Raw genomic sequence first — 20,091 nt, 5'->3', positions numbered from 1 at the left:
AATTCTAACGTTAAAAATTACTGTTTATTTAAATCAGAACTTGTGTTACAGAAAATTTGTGTAGCCATTGTATATTTACTCTTTCATCAGTGAGAATCCATTCTAATTGATGTATGTACTGGGTGGGTAGTTGATTTTTTTTTTTTCTCTAGGTGATTTGTTTTTATAACCACTTCATATTTTGTTTGAATCTTTAGTTACTGAATGAAAGGTATTTAGTAAGGATACTACAGTCAAATAATTCATTTTAATTCCTGTAACTTTAAGGCAATACAGCACAAACACTGTTTTGATGCAGTGTTCTTGAATTCTTTGAAGAGAGCAATAATCTAGCTCCATGCTGGACAAATGACAATGGATTTCCTCTTGCTCTTTTTTGTTCTGTAGTGTAACGTTATTTAAAAAACAAAAGGTTTGGTTGCATTAAGGTCAGTTATTAAAATACCGTTGGTCATTTCCTTTGACAGAACATTTCTATTGTGTTATACCAATGTCATTAGGAGGAAAGGTTATTCCCACTTGTCTGGCTGATATCAATACATACTGGCATATTACATCCTCTGGCTTTCTGGAAATGCTTTATTTGAGCAGCAGCTTGGGAACAGGAAATTTAAGGTTATACAAAGTCTGGTTTCAGACTGCATGATACAAAATGTGTTTCCTAGAAGACGCTGTCTACCTGACGAATTTTCTCTAGTGTTTTGTAGAATCGGATAAGCTTAAATAGCTTCAAGTTGGGAATAAATTTTTACCAGCTGTAGATGGCAGACAGGTAGAACAAGGCTTTCAGTCACTCTGTAGTATGTACTTGAGGAACTTATATGAACTGCATTAATATCTCACCCATTCACCCATTACTCTGGAATGTAGTTTACTTTTTAAGACATGGCAATAATAATATTCCCATTTTATAGGTGTTCTTACTGTCTAGGAGCAAAAAAACCAGAGTACTTCAAGCCATGGTCAAATGTGAAGTCTGTGACACTGTGGTAGCTTCTAAAGGCAGAGATTCAGGGATAGCATCTTGGCCATGCTGAGCAGCCCTTTCTACCAGAATCATAGTGAGCAGGAGAGTAGGAGTACAGTTTAATCCTATAACTGTTCATTGAACTGTTCATTCATCCATGTAAAACAAAGCAAATCATGATCAGCAGTTATGTCCTGTTGTATTTCTTAAGCTGAGCCTGTCAGTGTTGGGTGAATCTGTAAATTGTGTAAACATCAGGTCTTTTTCAAATCTGCACTCTAGAGGTAAGTGTTCCCTTAAGTGCACCATGCACACTCTATATAAGTTTTTCTTTTGTTATCAGAGCAAGGACAACGTCTGTGTTTCTGAAGAATGAGAGCACCACCTTCCAAAACTCTTGTTTTCCTCCAACCATTTTTGTGTGACAGGAATGTATGTTTTTCATCCTAATCACAGGAACAAGTGACGGTAGACAGTTAATGCAGCAGTCCTAGCCATAGTAATTCAAAAATCATGAATCATGTTGCTGAAAGTCATGACAGTGGTCTAAAAACCATGTTTATGAGATAGAAAAAGTGTTGTATTTCTAAATTGTATTTCTTTTATTTTTATCTCTTTTTCTGTATGTAGGTAGTGCATACACAGATTTCTTTGCCTCTCTGGTAGCTATTAACTTAAATGAGAAGGGATGGAGGGGATGGGTAGAATGTAGCTGAGGTTCTTTTAAAATTGATCCACTCCAGAACTGGGGACTTCAGGAAAAACAACATGTGGTAAGATTTGAGATATAATCACCGTAGTAAATGTTACTGATTTTTTTTTTTTTCTCCAAAAAAAGCAAGATTTTCAAGGAAGCAATATATATTTCATGTTGCTTTCACTGACAAATTAGACTTGTATGTTTTAAGTGATGATGCTGAAAATGAGAAATTGATTTTGGTAACTTCTTAATATATATGACTTCAGAAGGAAGCAAATACAAAGTTGTGGAAAGAGAAATGCTTGAAGTATTAAGTCACCATACACATATACTGAAGTCTGTATAAAACCATTTCAAAGGGATATATCATTAACTACAGTCACCATAAATAATAAAAAATACAAGCCTTTTTAATGGAAATAGCCACATAGTTAGAGTTTGGGCTACAAGTAGATTTCATTATTACATTCATCATTTCATAGAGCTGAAGGTATGGTGCCTGGTGAATAATTGATTAAGTTTTCTATCTGCCTTTCTATCAGAAGATAAAATTTGTACACAACTCATTAATTTCTTTTCAGGTCAGAACTATGGAGTCTCACCTTGATAAGATCCTCTGTTTCAGTTTGAGCTTTTTGTAAACCTCTTCATAGAATCAAAAAATAGCTGAGGTTGGAAAGAGCCGCCATCATCATCTAGTTCAGCCCCTCTGCCTGGGCAGGATCAGATAGAGCAGGCTATCCAGGACCTTGTCCAGTCAGGTTTTGAGTATCTCCAAGGACGAAGACTCGACAACCTCGCTGTGTAACCTGTTCACTTGTATTTATTAGTTTTGGTGTTACACAAAATATGAATATATTTTAGGGGACGTGTTTTTTATCCAGCTTCATTTACTTAACCTAGGTTAAGAAGCACAATTTTTATGTGTTTGAAAACAAGGCAGTCTTAAGATAGCTACTTCAAAGTACAGAAATATTTTCTGTCCTTTCATTGTAGAAAATGTTGCATACCATAGCAGTTTTTTCCACTGAAGATGTAAAAAAGGGCTAATGCTTTTTTTGTCTCTGCCGAAGAATGTAAATTATGCATGTAATTTGTTTCTGAAATGTCTGCAACTTCCAGGACTGAAGTAACTATTCCATCTGTAACTACTTTGAGTTCAGATACTGATAAGTAATTGTATTTGAAGCTACTCTATTATATCTTCACTTAGTTGTAAAATGCAGACATCTTTGCCAGTTTTAAGGATCTTAATGTTAACTGTACTATCCATGCAATTTAAAATCCTGTTGCAGCTAGTTCATTGTCATATGTCTATGTAATATACAGAAATACAGATTAATTTTGTTTATACTCAAAGCTGACCAAAAGCTGCATGACTATGTTAACATGCCTTGAGCTTGTATCAAGACCTGTTGGGGACCTAAGTACTTCTGCATCAGAACTGTCTTATCTCCTATCAGCATGGAGTACAGGGTGAGTCCTCATCTGCCCTTAACATAGATCCATTCGGGTCAACCCAATGTAGGCATTCAACATTGATCGTGGTAGATACGGTTTGTAACATAGAAAACCTTCCTGAATAAAACCTACTGTGTATGGAAGACTGGTCTAAGCCAACGTTAGAGGAGTTAAGCTGAGAGATAACATGGCTACTGTGCTACTGACACAGTTATCTTCATTGTATTAACATTTATATGTCTGTTAACTGTGATTCTTGATACACAGTCAACTTGTAATAAAAACTTCTGCCAGGCACATTGAAGAGTCTTGTGTATGGATGGCATTTGTGTTAAGGGGATGAGTCAAGGTAACTCTAGTGAAGAGATGGTCAAGGTGAAGTAAAGCACAAGGTTGAGGCAACAGAAGAGAACCCATTTGCTCTGTCACTGTCAGTACTGTATCCACTATTTGTATAATGGAGCAGAGTAGTTTCCGTAGTTGGTCTTAATTTGGCATATTCCCTTGGCTGACTGCTTTTTGAGTCACATACTGTGCAGGGTTGTACTTATCTGATCCCTGTATGTTTCATATCAGTTTTAATTTTTTGAATTAAATTTTTTCAAGTTCTCAGATGCAACAGTATAATTTCAGGGAAGACTAGAATGGTAATTTGGACCTATCTATGCCTAGTAGTAGCCCTGTTACCGGTTTTCTGGTAGGTCCCTATATAGACTCTTATTTGACATTAAGGCTTGCTTTTGCTGCTTGACCTGGTTTTCTTCCAAAGCATGATACAACCTTTGCATTTAATATTATGGTTTAGCTTTGTCACAAAGCTTCCACAGGCATATGTGCCTCTGATATCAGTGTGGAAGGGGGAGTGCTTGTCTTTCTATTGCTGTAAACAATTTTGGTCTCTGTTCTTTTCTAATTCAACAGAATTTAGCTTCTTGGAATCCTTCAAACCCTGAATGCCTCCTGCTTGTTGTGAAAGAGCTTGTGCAACAGTATCACCAATTTCAGTGCAGCCGATTACGTGAGAGCTCTCGTCTCATGTTTGAATATCAGACTTTACTTGAAGAGCCCCAATATGGAGAAAACATGGAAATCTATGCTGGCAAAAAAAACAACTGGGTGAGCTATTAAGAATATTTCTGCTAAAATGCTTTTAGTGATCCTTTCATTTTAATAAATACAGCTCTTCCCTTAGAAAGCTTGAGTCGTTTCTGTGGATCTCCATGCTTTATGCTTCCAATGGAGAAAACTTCTCTTTGACTCCAGCTCACTTTCTGTACTCCATGTTTTGTACATTGCTGTAATTCCACTACCTTGGTTGAGCCAGATTTTCGGGTGAGTAACTGTTTTTCAACCTGATATTAGTTCATCTGATTTATAGATGAAAACTTTGAAAACAGTTGAAAAGGCTGTGCAGTATTTACAGGGCACAGTACAATGTTATGTGGAAGTTTGAGTTAGCTCTGAATATTTGAGAGGCGGAATAAGTGTTGGTATGACACCCTGCCCAGGCAAATCAGCCTGCTTAGGGGTAGGATGTGTAAGGGTGTGGTTCCACATTATGATTGAGTTGATTTAATTGGTAGCTGCAGCTGCCTGTATCTCTCTGGCATTGTCTAAGCTGAGATGAGTTGTTTCAGGAACCTAAACTGGACAGGACAAAAAAAACTAACTAATTTTCTGCAGAAGGACAGGAGGAGGTGAGATGGACTAGAGCAGTGGCTTTGTAGGGCCATATCTTCATATGACAATCAGACATTAAACTGGCTTACCTGTTTCCTGAAGTATCCTTTGCCTGGGAAATGTGCCATGCTGTGTAGAAATACTTTATGTATACCATCTCAGCCTTCTAAAATGAGGCTATTGGCAATGTCAACATTTTGGTTAGTGTGTGATTTGATTTTTTTTTAATTTTTTTTTAGCTGGTCTCTGCTACAGAGTAAGCTTTACAAAAATCAGTTTTTTCCGCTGGTAGTGTATTTATCATGGGAAGTTTGGAGTAAGATATGTCAGGAAATACCTAATTGTGTTTATGCTGAACTTGTCCCACTCTTGCTTTCAGCAATAGCATACTCTTAAGATACACTGGCCTTCAGAAGCAGTATCTTCTGAAATAGCTGCAGCCTAAAAATCGATGAAAATTCAGCATTCCTGTTATCAGGGCCTGGAATTCAACTTTATGTCACTTTAATCATCCTTAAGTTACAGATTATGCAAGGATGTTTACTTTACAACTCACAGTACTTATATTCATCTGTTTTTCGTTTCTTAGACAAGTCATCTAGGCTTTTTTATTTTAAGCCAAGTAAAATTTTCTTTATCAGAGAATTTTAGATATATATTTTTATGTCTATAGATCAGAATATTTCATTGAAATTAATTTTTCTTAAATGTTATTCTCTATAGCTTGCATCACAACCAACTTGCCACATTTGTAAATATTATCAGACTGGTTTATTGAAGTGCAGAAAGCTTTCTGAGCCATACTGAGATTTTATCATAATTTTTGGCAGCTGCCAAAATTCTGCTCAAGATTGTAGAAAACCAGGGTTTTTTTTCCTTTTTTTTTTTAATAGGAAAGCCATATCTACTCAAGCCTTTTGAATCTTTCTTCAGTCTTTGGTGACTGAATAAAGAAATTTTTTTTTGCATTTGAAATGCTGTCTCAGTTAAAAATATTCCAATAAAATAAATCTTAAATACATCGTGAGGCAAATTCTTTTAATCATTGCAGAGCTATTTGAGGTTTCTGTAGTGTGTGCTTTGTTTTCAAAGTTTACATTCTCTATCAGGAAGACTCTGAGAGTCTTGTTTGGAGATTCTATGAACCTGGTACCTACATGACAGAGGCTTGTTTATGAGTGTCCTAAAACTCAAAACTATGAAACTAACTTTTGTAGTTCTCCTTCCTCTCCTTTATAACTGTCATGTTAGTCTTGATGATCAGCACAACAGGAGTGTTTATCTGAAAAGCAAGATGTAAACTGCATGTTATCTCCTCTGCCTAGAAGACATTGAAGTTCATGTTGTTGCTGTCTCTTAGGAATCAATAGTAGCTCAGCAGACTTCTGAAATAATCATATACAAATGAACCTTGCACAGTGTTATGAAAGCAATCATCTTAAGTGCATGAGTTAAAAAAGTTTGAAGAGGAGGTCTGAATTCAGTGCTGTGTCCCAGAATGGAGCAGGAATTTGCTTTTATACCTTCATTCCAGTATCTTCAATTTCCTGAAGTGATCTTCAGGATTTATGACAAATAAACAAACCGTTATCTAGCTTAGTAGCTTCATGTTGGCAGAGTACCAGCTGATACAGATGCCCATTAACTATCTAATCTCTCAGTGCTGTGGCTAGAAATTCATCTGACTCGATCTGATGCCTGTGACCAGCTGGCTGGGGTTGGGTAGGTGAGCACCATGGACAGAGATTGCTCCCTGACAGTCCAGAACACTTTTACAAGTAATACATTGCAAAATAATCTTGATTGAATGACAAAAAAGATCTAGACTGCAACTCCTTATTTACTTCCACATCTTGGAGCAGCTGATGCTTTGATCAGAGGCCATGCCAGTTCATCAGACTTGATATTTCACTAGAAATCATTTTCAGGATTTTATGGCAAATGTTGTATGGCATCTTTTTGGAAGTTAAGTCCAGACAAGAAGCACTGTCTATAATATCCATTTCACTCTCAAAAAAAGGTGAGTGCCTGGACTGTCATCAAAGCAGTCTTTGTGTTATACATGTGCAAGAAGTCAGTGATTTTTCTGCATATGTAAGTAATACAGCTTCAGAAAGTTGGCATCTATCCTCACAAGTAGTGCCATCAGGGAAGTTTTCAGAGCCTGGCTTTAATGTACTACATGCTTACGTTTTGTTTCAGTGTTTCTGTGTGCTTTGCCTCTATTATGTGAAAACCAGGGGCCAATTTTAATGGCAATTCTGAGCTAGCTGGTAGAAGAGTGTATTACAACCTAACATCACACAAACCCTTTTGGCAAATGGTATAACTCGCAAGGTCCTGTTGGAAAGATTTTGTTTGCATTCAAGATCTTGGTTTTTGTTGTTTAGTGACTGGAAGGTAGAATGAGTTATCTCTAGTTCATGCCTGATACATAGACCAAGAAACAGGTTGGCACTGATATTAGCATTGCTTACTGTGCATCTGCCTCATACAGCATCTTTGTCTATATGTGCTTAGTTGCTTGAGATGAAATTTTTGCTTACTTTAGGCATAAAATTGATTGAAGGAATCCAGTTCTGTAGAATTTTTTTCCTTCTCAATTTTATTCCATGTCAGTACCACAGAAAAACATGCTTAGCAAACAGTCATTTATATTCCTCAGCTGCCCTGCTTAGCAGCTTACCATTCATTTTTGGAAAGCCAGCTTCCATTGACTTTGACCTCCAGTACATTCTCAGAGGGGCTTGCGCATCTGCAGTCTTGTTTCCGTCAGTATTTTTTTTCAGCCAGTTCCTTTCTGAATCAATATGCATAACAATCCGTGTGGTCCATCACTATGGAGGCTTGTGGTCCAGTGGTATATGGCCAGTGACACCCTTCATGTTTTCTCTTATGCTGAGTTCAAAGCAATTTATGGATTAGCGCAGTGTGGTGGGTTGACCCTGGCTGGACGCCAGGTGCCCACCAAAGCTGCTCTATCATTCCCCTTCCTCAGCTGCACAGGGTAGAGAAAATATAATGAAAGGCAATTCTTATTTAAAAGTATTTTTCTTCTTGCTTTGTCTGGCTATGCAAAACATTGCAAATACTAAAATGAAAATAAGGTACAGATAACTATGTTCAGCGAATAGCGAAGTAGTACATATGTGTTACTGTGGGAAGATGAATGCTTCATATTCACACAGCTTTGATTTGTCCCCTTGCCTGTTAAAATGAAGTACTTTTTTTAAAAAAAATGTATGTCATCACATAACTAAGTAGCATATGTATGCGAAGATAGGGCAGTAATTTTTGCTACCTTGTCTCAAGATATCCTGATTCTTTGTACTTAACTGATAAAATTAATGCTTGATGCTTTTTGTACTGCTAAGTCAACATTACAAATATACCTGCTGTATGGCTACTTTATTGAATTAAAAAATAGGGATAAAAAAAATTCATACAGAGGAAATCAGGCAAGCATTTGTTTTTCAAAAAGAGCCAACCTCATTGCTTCATAACCAGGTGGACTAAGTCTGGTTTTGAGGAAGTGTAAGAAACAGAAAGGAAATCCTTTCCATTTCCTTTGCATACACTTTATGCGTAAAAAAGAGCAATGTGTAGAGGACGCTTGGCAAATTTTCAATAAACGGTTGTCTAGGTGTTAAGAGTCACATAATTCTGAAAACAAATTATATAAAACATTCTACTTCAGTTCTTTCCTCTGTTTATTCAGAGGACACATTTGATACATTCTCACCTTAGTCAATGCAAATTCTCTTACGTACACCTGCAATGTTTGTGAAGATGCCTCTATTTTATCTATATGCTCTTATAAATGTGTCAGGTTTTTAGCTTTGCTTCCAGACCATTTGCAGGTCTCGCTGGACCTTTGTCAGGAAGTGAGTACAGCCAAGATACATCTATATTTAGGGCCTAACAAAGTATATTCTGATCTTTGTCATGCATATTGTTGTATCCTGACTACTTTTTGCTGTTGACTTACTGGCAATGTTGTTTCATGGTTTTTAAGGTGTTTTCTCATATAACATCTGTGAAATCTGTAAATTATTTTTTTCCTCTTCAGTAATTCTATTGAGAAATGTTGTTTTAAACCTCTACCCTTCTGTTTGGTATGAGCTCTTACGCATTTTTCTGGTTAGTATTTCATCCTCAGAATGTTCAATTTGTGGTTCTGTTTTAGACACCAGGTCTCATTAGTTTTACCTTTTTTCCACAGACTGGAGAATTCTCAGCTCGCTTCCTCTTGAAGTTGCCTGTAGATTTCAGCAATATTCCTACATACCTTCTCAAGGTAAAATGAATGTCTAAGTTGACAGTATTTGTGAGAGAGTATGAATTATTGAAATGTTCTTAGTAACTATTTTGACTTTCCTGCCCTCCTCCTCTGCAAGGGTTTGAAAGTGCACCATTTCTAAGCCTGACTGGATTATGTTTTGGAAGTGTGATGTTAAACATAGTGTTGTTTTGCATGCTGTTTTACTAGGTAGTAAATATACACCTATCACTTGCAGGATTTAGATCTTGCAGATGTTCTGGGTTTTTAGACAATATGATAAGTAGCAAACTCTTGACCATATCCAAGGTATTATCTTGGGGAATAAATTTAAATATTTCCAGATAAACTCTTTTATATGAGTCCATGGAATTTCATGCTATGTAAGTGTTGGGTTTTTTAATGAACAGTCCAATTGTACTAGTAGTCTTGATAGTAGAAGCAGAAAAGCAAACTAAATATACCATTTCTTAACAGGGAGTGAAAGCAAATACTTTGCTTCATTGTTTACAATGAACACTAATTTGACCAGATACTTTAGAAAGTAGGACTATAGAGTATTGATATGAGTTGGAAAAAAGTATTTCTTTCTTTGCTAGGGCGGGGAACCAACCAAACCCCCTTGTGACAAACTACCAACATAGAATAATTTGAAATTAGTGGTTTTCACAGCAGGAGGACAGTCACTTTTTCAAGCAGTTACTGTGGAAGCCCATCATAAGGTCAATTTTTCTATGTTCAGAGAACGCAGCTAGATATCTGGGTTCTCTCTGTCTATCATTACTGGTAGAATGAAGTGCCAGAACTTCTACTGCACACAAGATTTGAGTCAGCTGATGTTACCAACACCCATCTTTCCTTTAAATTGCATGTCTGTCTCCTTACTTAGCTTTTTACTTTTAAATATTTGGAAAGAACAGCTACTTAATGTTTAGCAACTAATGTGTTGAGATGAACATGTCAGTGTAGATCCCATTACCTCCTCTTCATTATTGTTAGAACTGTCTTCAACTATTGTTAGATCACAACTGCAAGTGTGAATCTTCAGTGTTTCTCCAAATAAGATGTCTTGAGCTAAGAACCATGAAAATAAAGGCAGGCACAACTATAATCTGACTGAACTTTTTGGTTGTAGTCTGAGATCGCTATCCTGTGATATCTCTACCTTCTGTAGACTGTTTGCTGTTTGAGTAATGAGCCACTCCTAACTTTCTCAAAAGCATCCAGATATTTTCAGTTTGTTCCTGTGTTGATGGTAGCAACCCTTCTCCCAGCTGCTGTCTTTCATCAGGGCCTTTTCTTCTCACTTGATGGGAACATTTCCAGTCACATGTAAGAAGCCTTTTCAGGAAGGATGGTGTTGAGAAGCAGGATGCAGCAACAGTTCACCTGGACTGCAGGATAGCTGTGACTTGCTTCCAAAAGACTCTGGGGAAAAAGGAGTCTCAGAATGTCTAATGTGGACTATGCTGTCTGCTTCTGCCAGAACTCCAGGTGCCATATTTTCCAGGAACAATTTTAAATAAGTCAAGAATTTCAGGACAAGTGCATACCCAGTGTGTACAATAGCTTCATCCACAGGGCTGTCTTATACCTCTGTTCAGTCTCTGGGGAAACTGCATGACTTGGAGGTTGGAAGGTGGTGTATGACCTATGTAAGTGTCATCAGGTAGGAACTCTGTGATAGAAACAGATTCTACTTCTGTTTCTAAAGAGTAACTTTTTAATGCATCGCAGCATAATCCTCCTTACTGTAATTCCCTATCATGTTCACTAAAAATCATCCACCTTCTCTAAATAAGGTTGGTATGCTATGGATAAATCATCAGTGCTCCACAACTGGTTCCTGGAGCATTGTTCGCCCTGAGTACTGAATGATTCATTAGTCTGAAGGAAAACATGTATTTATTTTGCATGCATATATAGATTGTGTTATGTGGAAAGGCACGCAGAGAAGGTAGCAGAATCAAAGTTTCCCAGTCTACTTTTATTTTGACATTTCTAAAATCTTAAATGTCTTAGCTTTGGCAGTTTTAAAATAAATGTATTTTTGTAAGTAATAGCCTGGATTTTTACAACAGCAGATCCTTCTTCATGGGCAATGTACTGATGAAATCCTTAGCTTTCTTATGCAAACTTCTACTATGCAAACTGACAGGTTAACTGTCTGTGGTAGAAAAGTGATATGTAGTCCAGATGAGTAGCCACAGGAGAAATAATACTGTTTTATTCCAGTAGTGTTTGTTGACAGCAGAAGAATGGTTTGACTCAGGCTGCAGCATGGATTATGACAGAGAGTGCTCTGTAGCAGGCATGGATTTTTTTTACCCCTGCTGCCTTTAGCTCCTTGTATTCTGGTGTTATCACCTATATGAATGTCATCTCATATGACAACAATATAAAGGCAGGTAGAATTGGAACTACTCTGTTGTGGTTGAAATAATTATGCTCTGACTATTCATAAAGCTATTTTAAAAAATTCAGATTTTTTTTTTAAGCTGTCCATGTCTTTCTTATTTCTTTTTTTTGGATGAGACTTTTGACATAAATAGATTTTTGATTTGTTGCAGTAAAATAGTTTATTTTCCATCATGTCTGCCAGTTACGTTGGCTTCAATGCTACCTGCTGAATTATGGTACATGATAGAGCATCTATTGATGCAGTGGAAATAATTGTTAATATATTACCCCGAAAGGTGGAAGAGTAGTCAGTAATTGAAGGCTGTTAGTGTATTAACAGCTTAATGTTTAACTCTGGAATTTAATGTGTTTTGAATTATGTTCTAGTCTGTAGCCAGCCTTACAGTGTGCAGTAGCTTCTCTGTAATGATTTGCAAAGTTCAAAGCTGTGTTATACTTTCCCTGCCATCTTCTTTTTTAATGTTTAATTAATACTACTTGTATTAAAATCTGTTGAAATATTTTAAGACCATTATTTTTGCCTCATCAATCACTCCTAGTACCCCAATGATTTGTAATGCTCTTCTGAAATTTTTATTGATGTCAGTAAGTAATGACGCTACAGCTGTGACTGTAAAGCTTTGTATAGTAAGCCAATATTCAGGTTTGAGGATGTAAGCTGTGAGAACAGTCTGTAGTGTTACAAAATCTTTGGAGTTGTTGAGAGTACACTCCGGAATCATAAGATCTTACTCTGTCAACTTTGTACTGATGGTGGTGAGAGTATTCTGCTTTCCCTGTAAAGAATAAAAATTTGAAGTCATAGCATAATTTGGGTTGTTAACGACTGGAGAGGCAGATTTACCAGGTTATTTTAAAGGTATTTGCTGCACTAAATATAAAATTCAGTTCAAGTGTGTGTGTGTTTTAAGGAAAAGAGCTGAGCATATGAAGAAGAGCAAGAATGATTAAAAGAGCAATGCAGAGTACACTGTCTCTTCCTTTGAATTCTGAAATTCCAGTAAAAGTTCTTCAGTTATTATTTATTTGGAAACATAATACCCCTTGTAATGGCTGCAACGGATAAATCTTTTTTGTAAGTTTTCTTGGCATATTCCGTCACATTTCAAAGAAAAAGTATCATTCTTTATTTTCCCAGCTAAAGAACTGTTCAAAAACAAATGTTGGCTTACACTGAAAAAGCACATTTGGGAAAAGACACCCTTTCATTATTTTTTCCTTTACAAAGTTATGCTATAATATAAAGGTTTTGAATGGAATGTGGACCTTCATATCCACTTTTACATTGTTTTCTTATGCAAATCCATTTGACATAAATGAAAATTTTAAGTGTTGAAACAACTGCAGAATCAAGCTGGTGGCTCAGACTACTGCAAGGTGCATTACTGATAAGACTTTCATTAAGGTTCTCTTATTTTACGAGAACATGGCTTTGGCTCAGGAAAATCCTTACATCTGTATCTGTTTACTATTATACTTTCCGGTTTTTGCAGTTGGATTTTTAATCAGCACATTCATTTTGGCTTAAATTCTTTTCTGTTGGTTGCAATATTTTTAATTTTTGCCACAGTATTTTATAAATGGAAGTATTCACTGTACATACTGTTTTTGAGAGTCAGTCTCTAGTTTATATTTGTGCCTCTTTACAGATACCATGTATGCCACAGTAATGGACTTAGCATCTGAAATAACCTCATACAAATTTTGTTTCATTCTTTCTAGTCTTGGTCAGCTATGGGGATATGTGTTATCATAGTGATAATTCATTAAATATCTCCAGCTTAGTAACTGACAAATTGTACTGGATTATGTGACTGTAGTATGATTGCACAGTATGAGTGAACTTTAGAGTATGTTGCCAGTGATGCCGTTGAAAACAAGACAATTAGGTATTTTTCTTTTATTTCCATGTTTTTTTGAGGTTTTGGCTAATTAAGATGTGCCCTGATTACCACCACCTTCCTGTATGTAATTTTTAAAGTACTCATTTCCGATCTTTATGTACCTGCTTGTTGTGCCCTGGTGAATACCTAATATCTGGACTGATTTAGCTATGATCCTGTGACCAGCAGCCTTCCAATAATTTCTTACTATTCACGTGTAAAGGAAATATGCAAAGCAGACCTGATTTCTTTTTGTAGAAGATTTTAAAAAACCTCTAAACCCGTTTTTTCTGAAGAGCTTTTTTTGTGATGACCATTGTATTTAGTTCGTATCTTTCAGAACTGAAACAAGTAACAGACATTGTCTAGACACATCGCCAGGGGCCAAACAGTTGTGTGTAAGGTTGTCAATGGAAAAGGTTTATCCTCAAGTTCAAATTGAAAGATAAGAACATATTTGTGTTTTTCCTTATTGTGATTTCATCATTTGGAAGTCTGTTAAAAGACTTCAGTGCAACATTTGTTTACGATGTAGACCAAATTCCAAGTACTGTGAAAAGACTGCAATACTAGTGTATGTTTGAGTAATCAACTATAATAGAGAACAAACAAAAGTTAAGTGTAATACGCAGGGTCAAATGAAATTTTTCCAGGCCGGTTTCTTTACTATTGTGATTATCAGTTTGATTTATTTGATAGCATTTAAGGTTTGTGTTAAATTGCTGCAAATACCAAAACACAAATACGCTTGTATAAAAAGTAGTACTTCTGCTGTTTAACGCAAAAATTTGAGCTAAATATTCTGAAAAAGTATAATATTTTCTGTTGCTTTTAAACTTCATTTGATTTTATTGGTAGCTGGCTGACTAAAACCTGATTTGTAGTGTCTTAAGATCACAAAGTCAATGGCAAGAAGGAATTAGAGTCCAGATCTGACGATCTTTATACACTAGAGTATTTTACACTATGCTGGGCAGCTACCTCTCAAAAGAGCATAGAGCATTATGCAGTATATACTATTTGACTATCTTCCCATAAGGTGTCTTCTATATTGGGTAGAATGGTGGACCTGTACATCATATGAAGCTTGTCATGTCTATAGTGCCAGCTGTCATTTTAACTCTTTTACAAATAGGAATGCTGGCAATTTATAAGACTTGTAGTTAATACTGAAATAATACGTAGTTCTCATAATTCACAATACTTTGACAATGCTTTCCATGGAGATCTTTTAAGCTAATATATAGATTGCTATTGATCTTATACTACTTAAGACTTTGTGACAGAGGCATGAAGTTAACTTCCTGAATTGTATTCCATAATCCGTTCCTTATCTTGAGATGTATATAAGCATTTGAAGCAAATAGTTTAAATTTTGAAGGTGGATGTCAGTATGATATTTACTAGATTGCTTATTGTACCAGCATTCAATTACTTAAGCAGAATATCAAATCATCAAAGATTGTCTAGGTTTCTTCTGTTAATAGTTTAAAGGCAAACTTTATAACATGCAATTATAATGAGCCATTGAGATTTTAGATTAGAAGTGGGTCTCTGCAAGTTAGTACTGGCAACATTCGAAACAGAATAGTTTGTAGTAGCTAAAGCCAGTAAATTGTACAATCTAGAGGCCGTGAAATTAAATGTAACCTGTGTGTGCGAAAGACATTTATCAAGAAGAGATGTCATTGATACTTATCTCTAAGAGTCTTTCATTTTAGCCTGTGCCCAGAAATCTGTGGTTTACTTTTAGATGAAAAAAGTGGCCAGCAAAAGTACTAAATGAAAGACCACTGAGGAAGTGTTCCTTTTCCTCAATATATTGGTCAGTGTCGGAGTAGCAGCCTGTTACCAGAAGCATGCAAACTCCTAGCAGGGGAGCTTGCATAATGAATGAGGCCAAAAATTTAAAAAAAAAAAAAAAAAAAAAAAGGTGTTCATGTTGTGAAATTTAGGAAGTTTAGGAAATTTAGGAAATTTAGGCAATTTAGGAAGTTGTGGAGTCAGAAAAACAGTGACTTTTTTGGTGATAAAATATTTTTAAGTGTCTAGTTTTTCAAAATAGCTTAAAAAACATAAGATCTGTCAGCTGTAAAGGTTTGGGGTTTTTGTTTTGACTATTTTTAGTTAGCAGGATGTTTCAGTTGTCACTGTAGGTACAAGTGTAAGATCTTACTTATTCCACTGTATAGAAGCATTGTGCTTCTTAGTCTTACTGCTGCAGTCTAATTATTAACCTTACAGAGTTTGCAGAATAGGTCAGCCCTCTTGCTTTGCCACAGAATCTACTGATTAGACAGTTAAGGGCAAAGTGTTACTGCTATAATTCAGTGAAGGTCCAGAAATACTTACAGAAACTACAGTTTAATTAGTCATCCTTTCGTGATTTTATTCTGATATCTTCTGCCCACAAACTAAGGGAAGCAAAGCCGTATAAAAGTATACTTTATAATCAGAACATGTTATATTTGAATTTGGTAAACTGATCATTTCCCTTCATTCTCACTAAATTTTATTAGTACAACTTTTCCACAACATGATTTGTTTGTAGTAACTAGTCACTAAAACCACATAAAACATGTTAGTGTCAGGAGCACCTTAAGCTCCATATGCTGAAAGCCAAAAGCAATTTTTTAAATCAGCTTGTTCTGTAATTTATTGGAAGATTTTCTTAATAAGATCTGTCAACTGGAACAGCTCATTCTGCACAGCTGATGATTTTTATAGGTTATGATCTTAATATGAATCATAATCTCCAATCAACTGTATTTCTGATGACAGTTATATTTAAACATTTTATTTTTATAATGCAATAGTAAAGAAAAGGACTGCCATATCTACTGATAAATTAAATCTTGCGATATTCCTCTCAATTTCTGTGAATTTTTCTCTAATTCGATAGAACTACTAATTTGCTATTTTGTAGAAATGGGGGGGGTGTGTGTGTTCATTAATTTTCTAAAACAAATTGAAGAAAAGCAAATTAAAAAGAACAGCTTCTGAAATTTAAAAGTCTTTTCTGCATCTGGTGGGAAAGTTTATATACGCGTTATGTTGCGTGACTTGGTTCAGATTTATTGCCTTGTTAGGGCTTGTAATTTGTACTGTTGCTTTACATTTGCATTCTATGTATTGCATAGGAAGGATGGAATTCAATAACCATAAAAATAATTGCAGGTTATTCTATAATGATGGTGCTCATTTTATCTGTCTTGGTCCACCCATGCTATTTAGAACAAGCAATGTACAGTGGTCTTAAACTGGGAAGAGGATCTTGGATATATTTTTTTAAAACTTTTTCTTTAGTTACCCATTGCTGTTTCTTCTTGAAAGCAAAAGTATTTGAGAAGTTGTTGAGCATAGAATATGAGCATAGCAATAATATGTAAAAGCCATTAACCAGCAAATCTGCATTTGCAAACACAGAAGTACATAAAGCGTGATGGTAGGATGTTAAGAAGGTTATTTCAATGCTGAGCCCACAGCCACTTTCTACTATTAGGTTTCTTCCTTAGGCTTCAGATCAGGGCTTAAGTCCTACAGCAGCTCATATTTTGAGGTTTTAAAGTCAGTTTTGTATACAAAAGTGCCAGTTATTTAACGCTACAGTGATGGGGTTGGTTTAGTGTTTTGGGGTTTTTTTGTTCTGGCTTTAAGATTACTAGATTATGTCTATCTTCTTAAGAACGAATAGTACTAACACGAATGTACATCTGTATGATGATTTCATGTGATTCTTAGTCATTCTTATTTTGGATTCTGTAATTTGCACTGGTAACATTTTTCTGTTAAATATACCAAATCCTTTGATAGCTGTCAGTCTAAAAAGGATTTTTCTGTGTTTTTTTAATATGTATCTGAAAAATAACTATGTAGCAGAGTGTATTACACTGCTCACTTTTATTTGGTTTCATAGGTTTAAAGGTTTAAGCCAAAAATATAAAAAAAAAAAGAAAAAATAATAAAGCTTTACTGTTGAATCAGTTACTCTCAGCAGTAAACATTCTGAGGTTGGATGATCCATCACATTTATTTTTGTGTAATTGACACTGACAATGTCATTGATCATAATATCATGAAACAAGAAGTAAAAAAACCCCAAACATCTAGGATGTTCTGCTGGTTTGCTTCCATATTACCAAAAGAATGCGCAGCATTTTCTCCACTAGTTGCTAATGAATAATGTGCCATGTTTCTATCAAGCTCTGCATTTCTATAGTAACTTCTATTTAGGAAAGTAGTTGCTTGCTTACATAAGGTGTATTTCAGTATTTTCTGTTTTAGAAGGAGACTTTAGATGGAAAGACTGCCTTGTCCAGCAGTGCCTCGGTGAGACAGTGAAAGAAAGATAAATAAAACCTAGACCTGTTGACTCTGTATTTCTGTTTTAATGATTTAAGTGTTCATGCTAGAACTTGTATGTCTTTTATGTGCTGGGACCTGTAATCACTGCAAACAGCACGTCCATGGGAGAGATGGGGCAGTGGGGAGGAACATTAATTTGCCTTTGCTGGATGCAATTAGGTGCACTTCTTAGGTCTTAACAGGTTACCAGTACATCAAAATTTGGGCAAAAAGATGTCCATGAATTAAATGTTGGGTTTCAATTACACAATGAACTGTCTTAAGCACACATACAATATTTAAGTATGCCCACATAATATAGATAGGAAGTACTTCTGCTGAAGGAAAACAGTGAAATAGAGTTAAACTAATAATGCTGCTCCAACTGTTGCCATTCTTTGTCATTTTAATGATTTGCTTATTGGAGTTAGTGTTGGTAATAAACTGCTGAAATATGTACAGTTCTTAATATATCTAAACATGTTGGTATATTTGGAGAGGCCAGATATTCTGTGTTTTACTGTAACATCTTTTTTGGTCTAGAAAAATGTTAGACAAATGTGACTGATGTCTTGACTAAAACTGATGACTGACTGATGGTATGTAAATAATCAGCTACTCATTTGCAAGATCCCTGAGGACAATGTGCTGGTTAACGAAGAATAAATATGCTCATTCCAAATTACTGTTTTCATTGTTTAGCATTTATAGTGTGTGTCCTAGATAAAATCATTAATTCTGTCTCATTTCACCTAGACTCATGACTTTTTGTAAGTAATAAATCTTATTTAATTTTCATCTTACTATTGTTAAGTGATTAGATTAGTTCTTGAAATGTAGGTCAAATTATATGCAGGTTACCATTTTAACATACATATAGGTATTATCTCTTTTTATCTACATAGGCTAGATGAAAATAGTAACTGAGCTTCTCAAAGTTTTTATTTAATATACTGTTCACAGTAGTTGTAACATATGGAAAAAACCCTCTATTTTTTAGTCAGGACTTGAAGCATGGAGGAAGCAGGTGTATACATATTTACAGTGGAATCCTGAGCCATGAGTAGAGAGCTTGTCCCCGGCTTTAACCAGAATGCTGTTCTTCCTCTCCCCTCTCTTTCTATAACCCTCACAATTTCTCACAATTACAATGAGCAGTCATTCAGGTCCAGTGCATTTTGGCACATTTTTCATGAAGGAAAAACAAGCTACATCTGTCAGCAGGAAGAGTTCTATGTATTGGAGATTTTTCTTGTAGGCCATTTTTCCACTGATAGGGATTTCTATGTTGTCCCTCCTTAAAATTCTTTACTGGTCTTGAATGTCCTAAGTACCTGTTGATTTTAATTATCATGGACACCTCTTACCATTTGGACAATAAGTTATATTGTATTGACTCATGTAAGTCACCTTTTCCATTGGAAAATTGTATGCTGCTTTATTTTCCCCCCACCAAAGTATGTATTTAAACAACAGCAGCAAAACTCCCCCTAGCATTAAAAAGACCAGGGCTCAGAGTTCCAGGTATTGGTCCAAGCAATACAAAGCATTTGGTTTCTATTTCTGAAAGGAATGAGATGCTCCCTGCATGCCACTGATTACAGTGACAGTAAACTCATTAGAAGTACATGTCATTTCTCGGGATCAGGCTCTTGTTAATATGTTATAGAGCTCGATGAAATGGAGTGTATCTCTAACAATGCTTAGAACTCCTATGATACCTTCCTCCCAAAGTTCACAGCGCCCAGCTGTCTTCTGCATGAAAGAAAAGCACTGTAACTGTTTCACTGATTTAAAAAATAAAAAAAAATTGAAAAGCAAATAAATGACAGAGCAAGGAGTAGAGTGAAATCTAGCTTGCTGACTGTGTGATAGTCCTCTCTGGGTGAGAAATATCTAAGCTAAGATGATACAATTTTAATTTGTCATTCTTTACACTGTGTTTCATCTTTGTTTACAAATGGAACACTTAACGTTCTAGGCAGAATGTAGTTCTTGGTGTATCCATTTTGTTTTATGGATATCATGTATTTTGACAGTGTATGTAAAATGCTATTAAAATAGCAGTAATAGGTTTTGTTCTGTGTAATTAACCTTGACTGCACAAGAACTACTGAACAGAGGAGCCATCTATCTTGCATTAAATATTCATTTTAATACGGCAACTCAAGCTGCTTTTGCAAATTTTAATTTTACTTTCTTTTAATTTAAAATCAGAAACCATTGTTGAGACTGTATTTCAAGACGTGGAAATTAATAGGTGGATACTGGGTAATAAACAAGACTTAGAGCAGGCAGTGTATTTGGAATAAAACTAGTGACCAGGATTTCTGCAACTTGTTTGGTAGAAATAAAG

General features: G+C 35.6%; 1 protein-coding gene across 2 annotated transcripts in view; it reads left to right on the top strand.

The window, feature by feature from the left end:
* The window catches only part of BABAM2 (BRISC and BRCA1 A complex member 2), a 178,331-nt gene that overhangs the window by 50,926 nt on the left and 107,314 nt on the right, over positions 1–20,091 (top strand). For both annotated transcript variants that reach the window (XM_059835711.1, XM_059835714.1), the window contains exons 5-6: positions 4,050–4,244; positions 9,031–9,105. In XM_059835711.1, the coding sequence (XP_059691694.1) occupies positions 4,050–4,244; positions 9,031–9,105 (270 nt within the window). The remainder of the gene's footprint in view (positions 1–4,049; positions 4,245–9,030; positions 9,106–20,091) is intronic.

Source organism: Gavia stellata, chromosome 2 (genome assembly GCF_030936135.1).
Source record: "Gavia stellata isolate bGavSte3 chromosome 2, bGavSte3.hap2, whole genome shotgun sequence".
NCBI classification, from domain to species: Eukaryota; Metazoa; Chordata; class Aves; order Gaviiformes; family Gaviidae; genus Gavia; species Gavia stellata.
The sequence above is the reverse complement of the archived record's forward strand: the minus strand, read 5'-3'. Positions and strand labels throughout refer to the sequence as shown.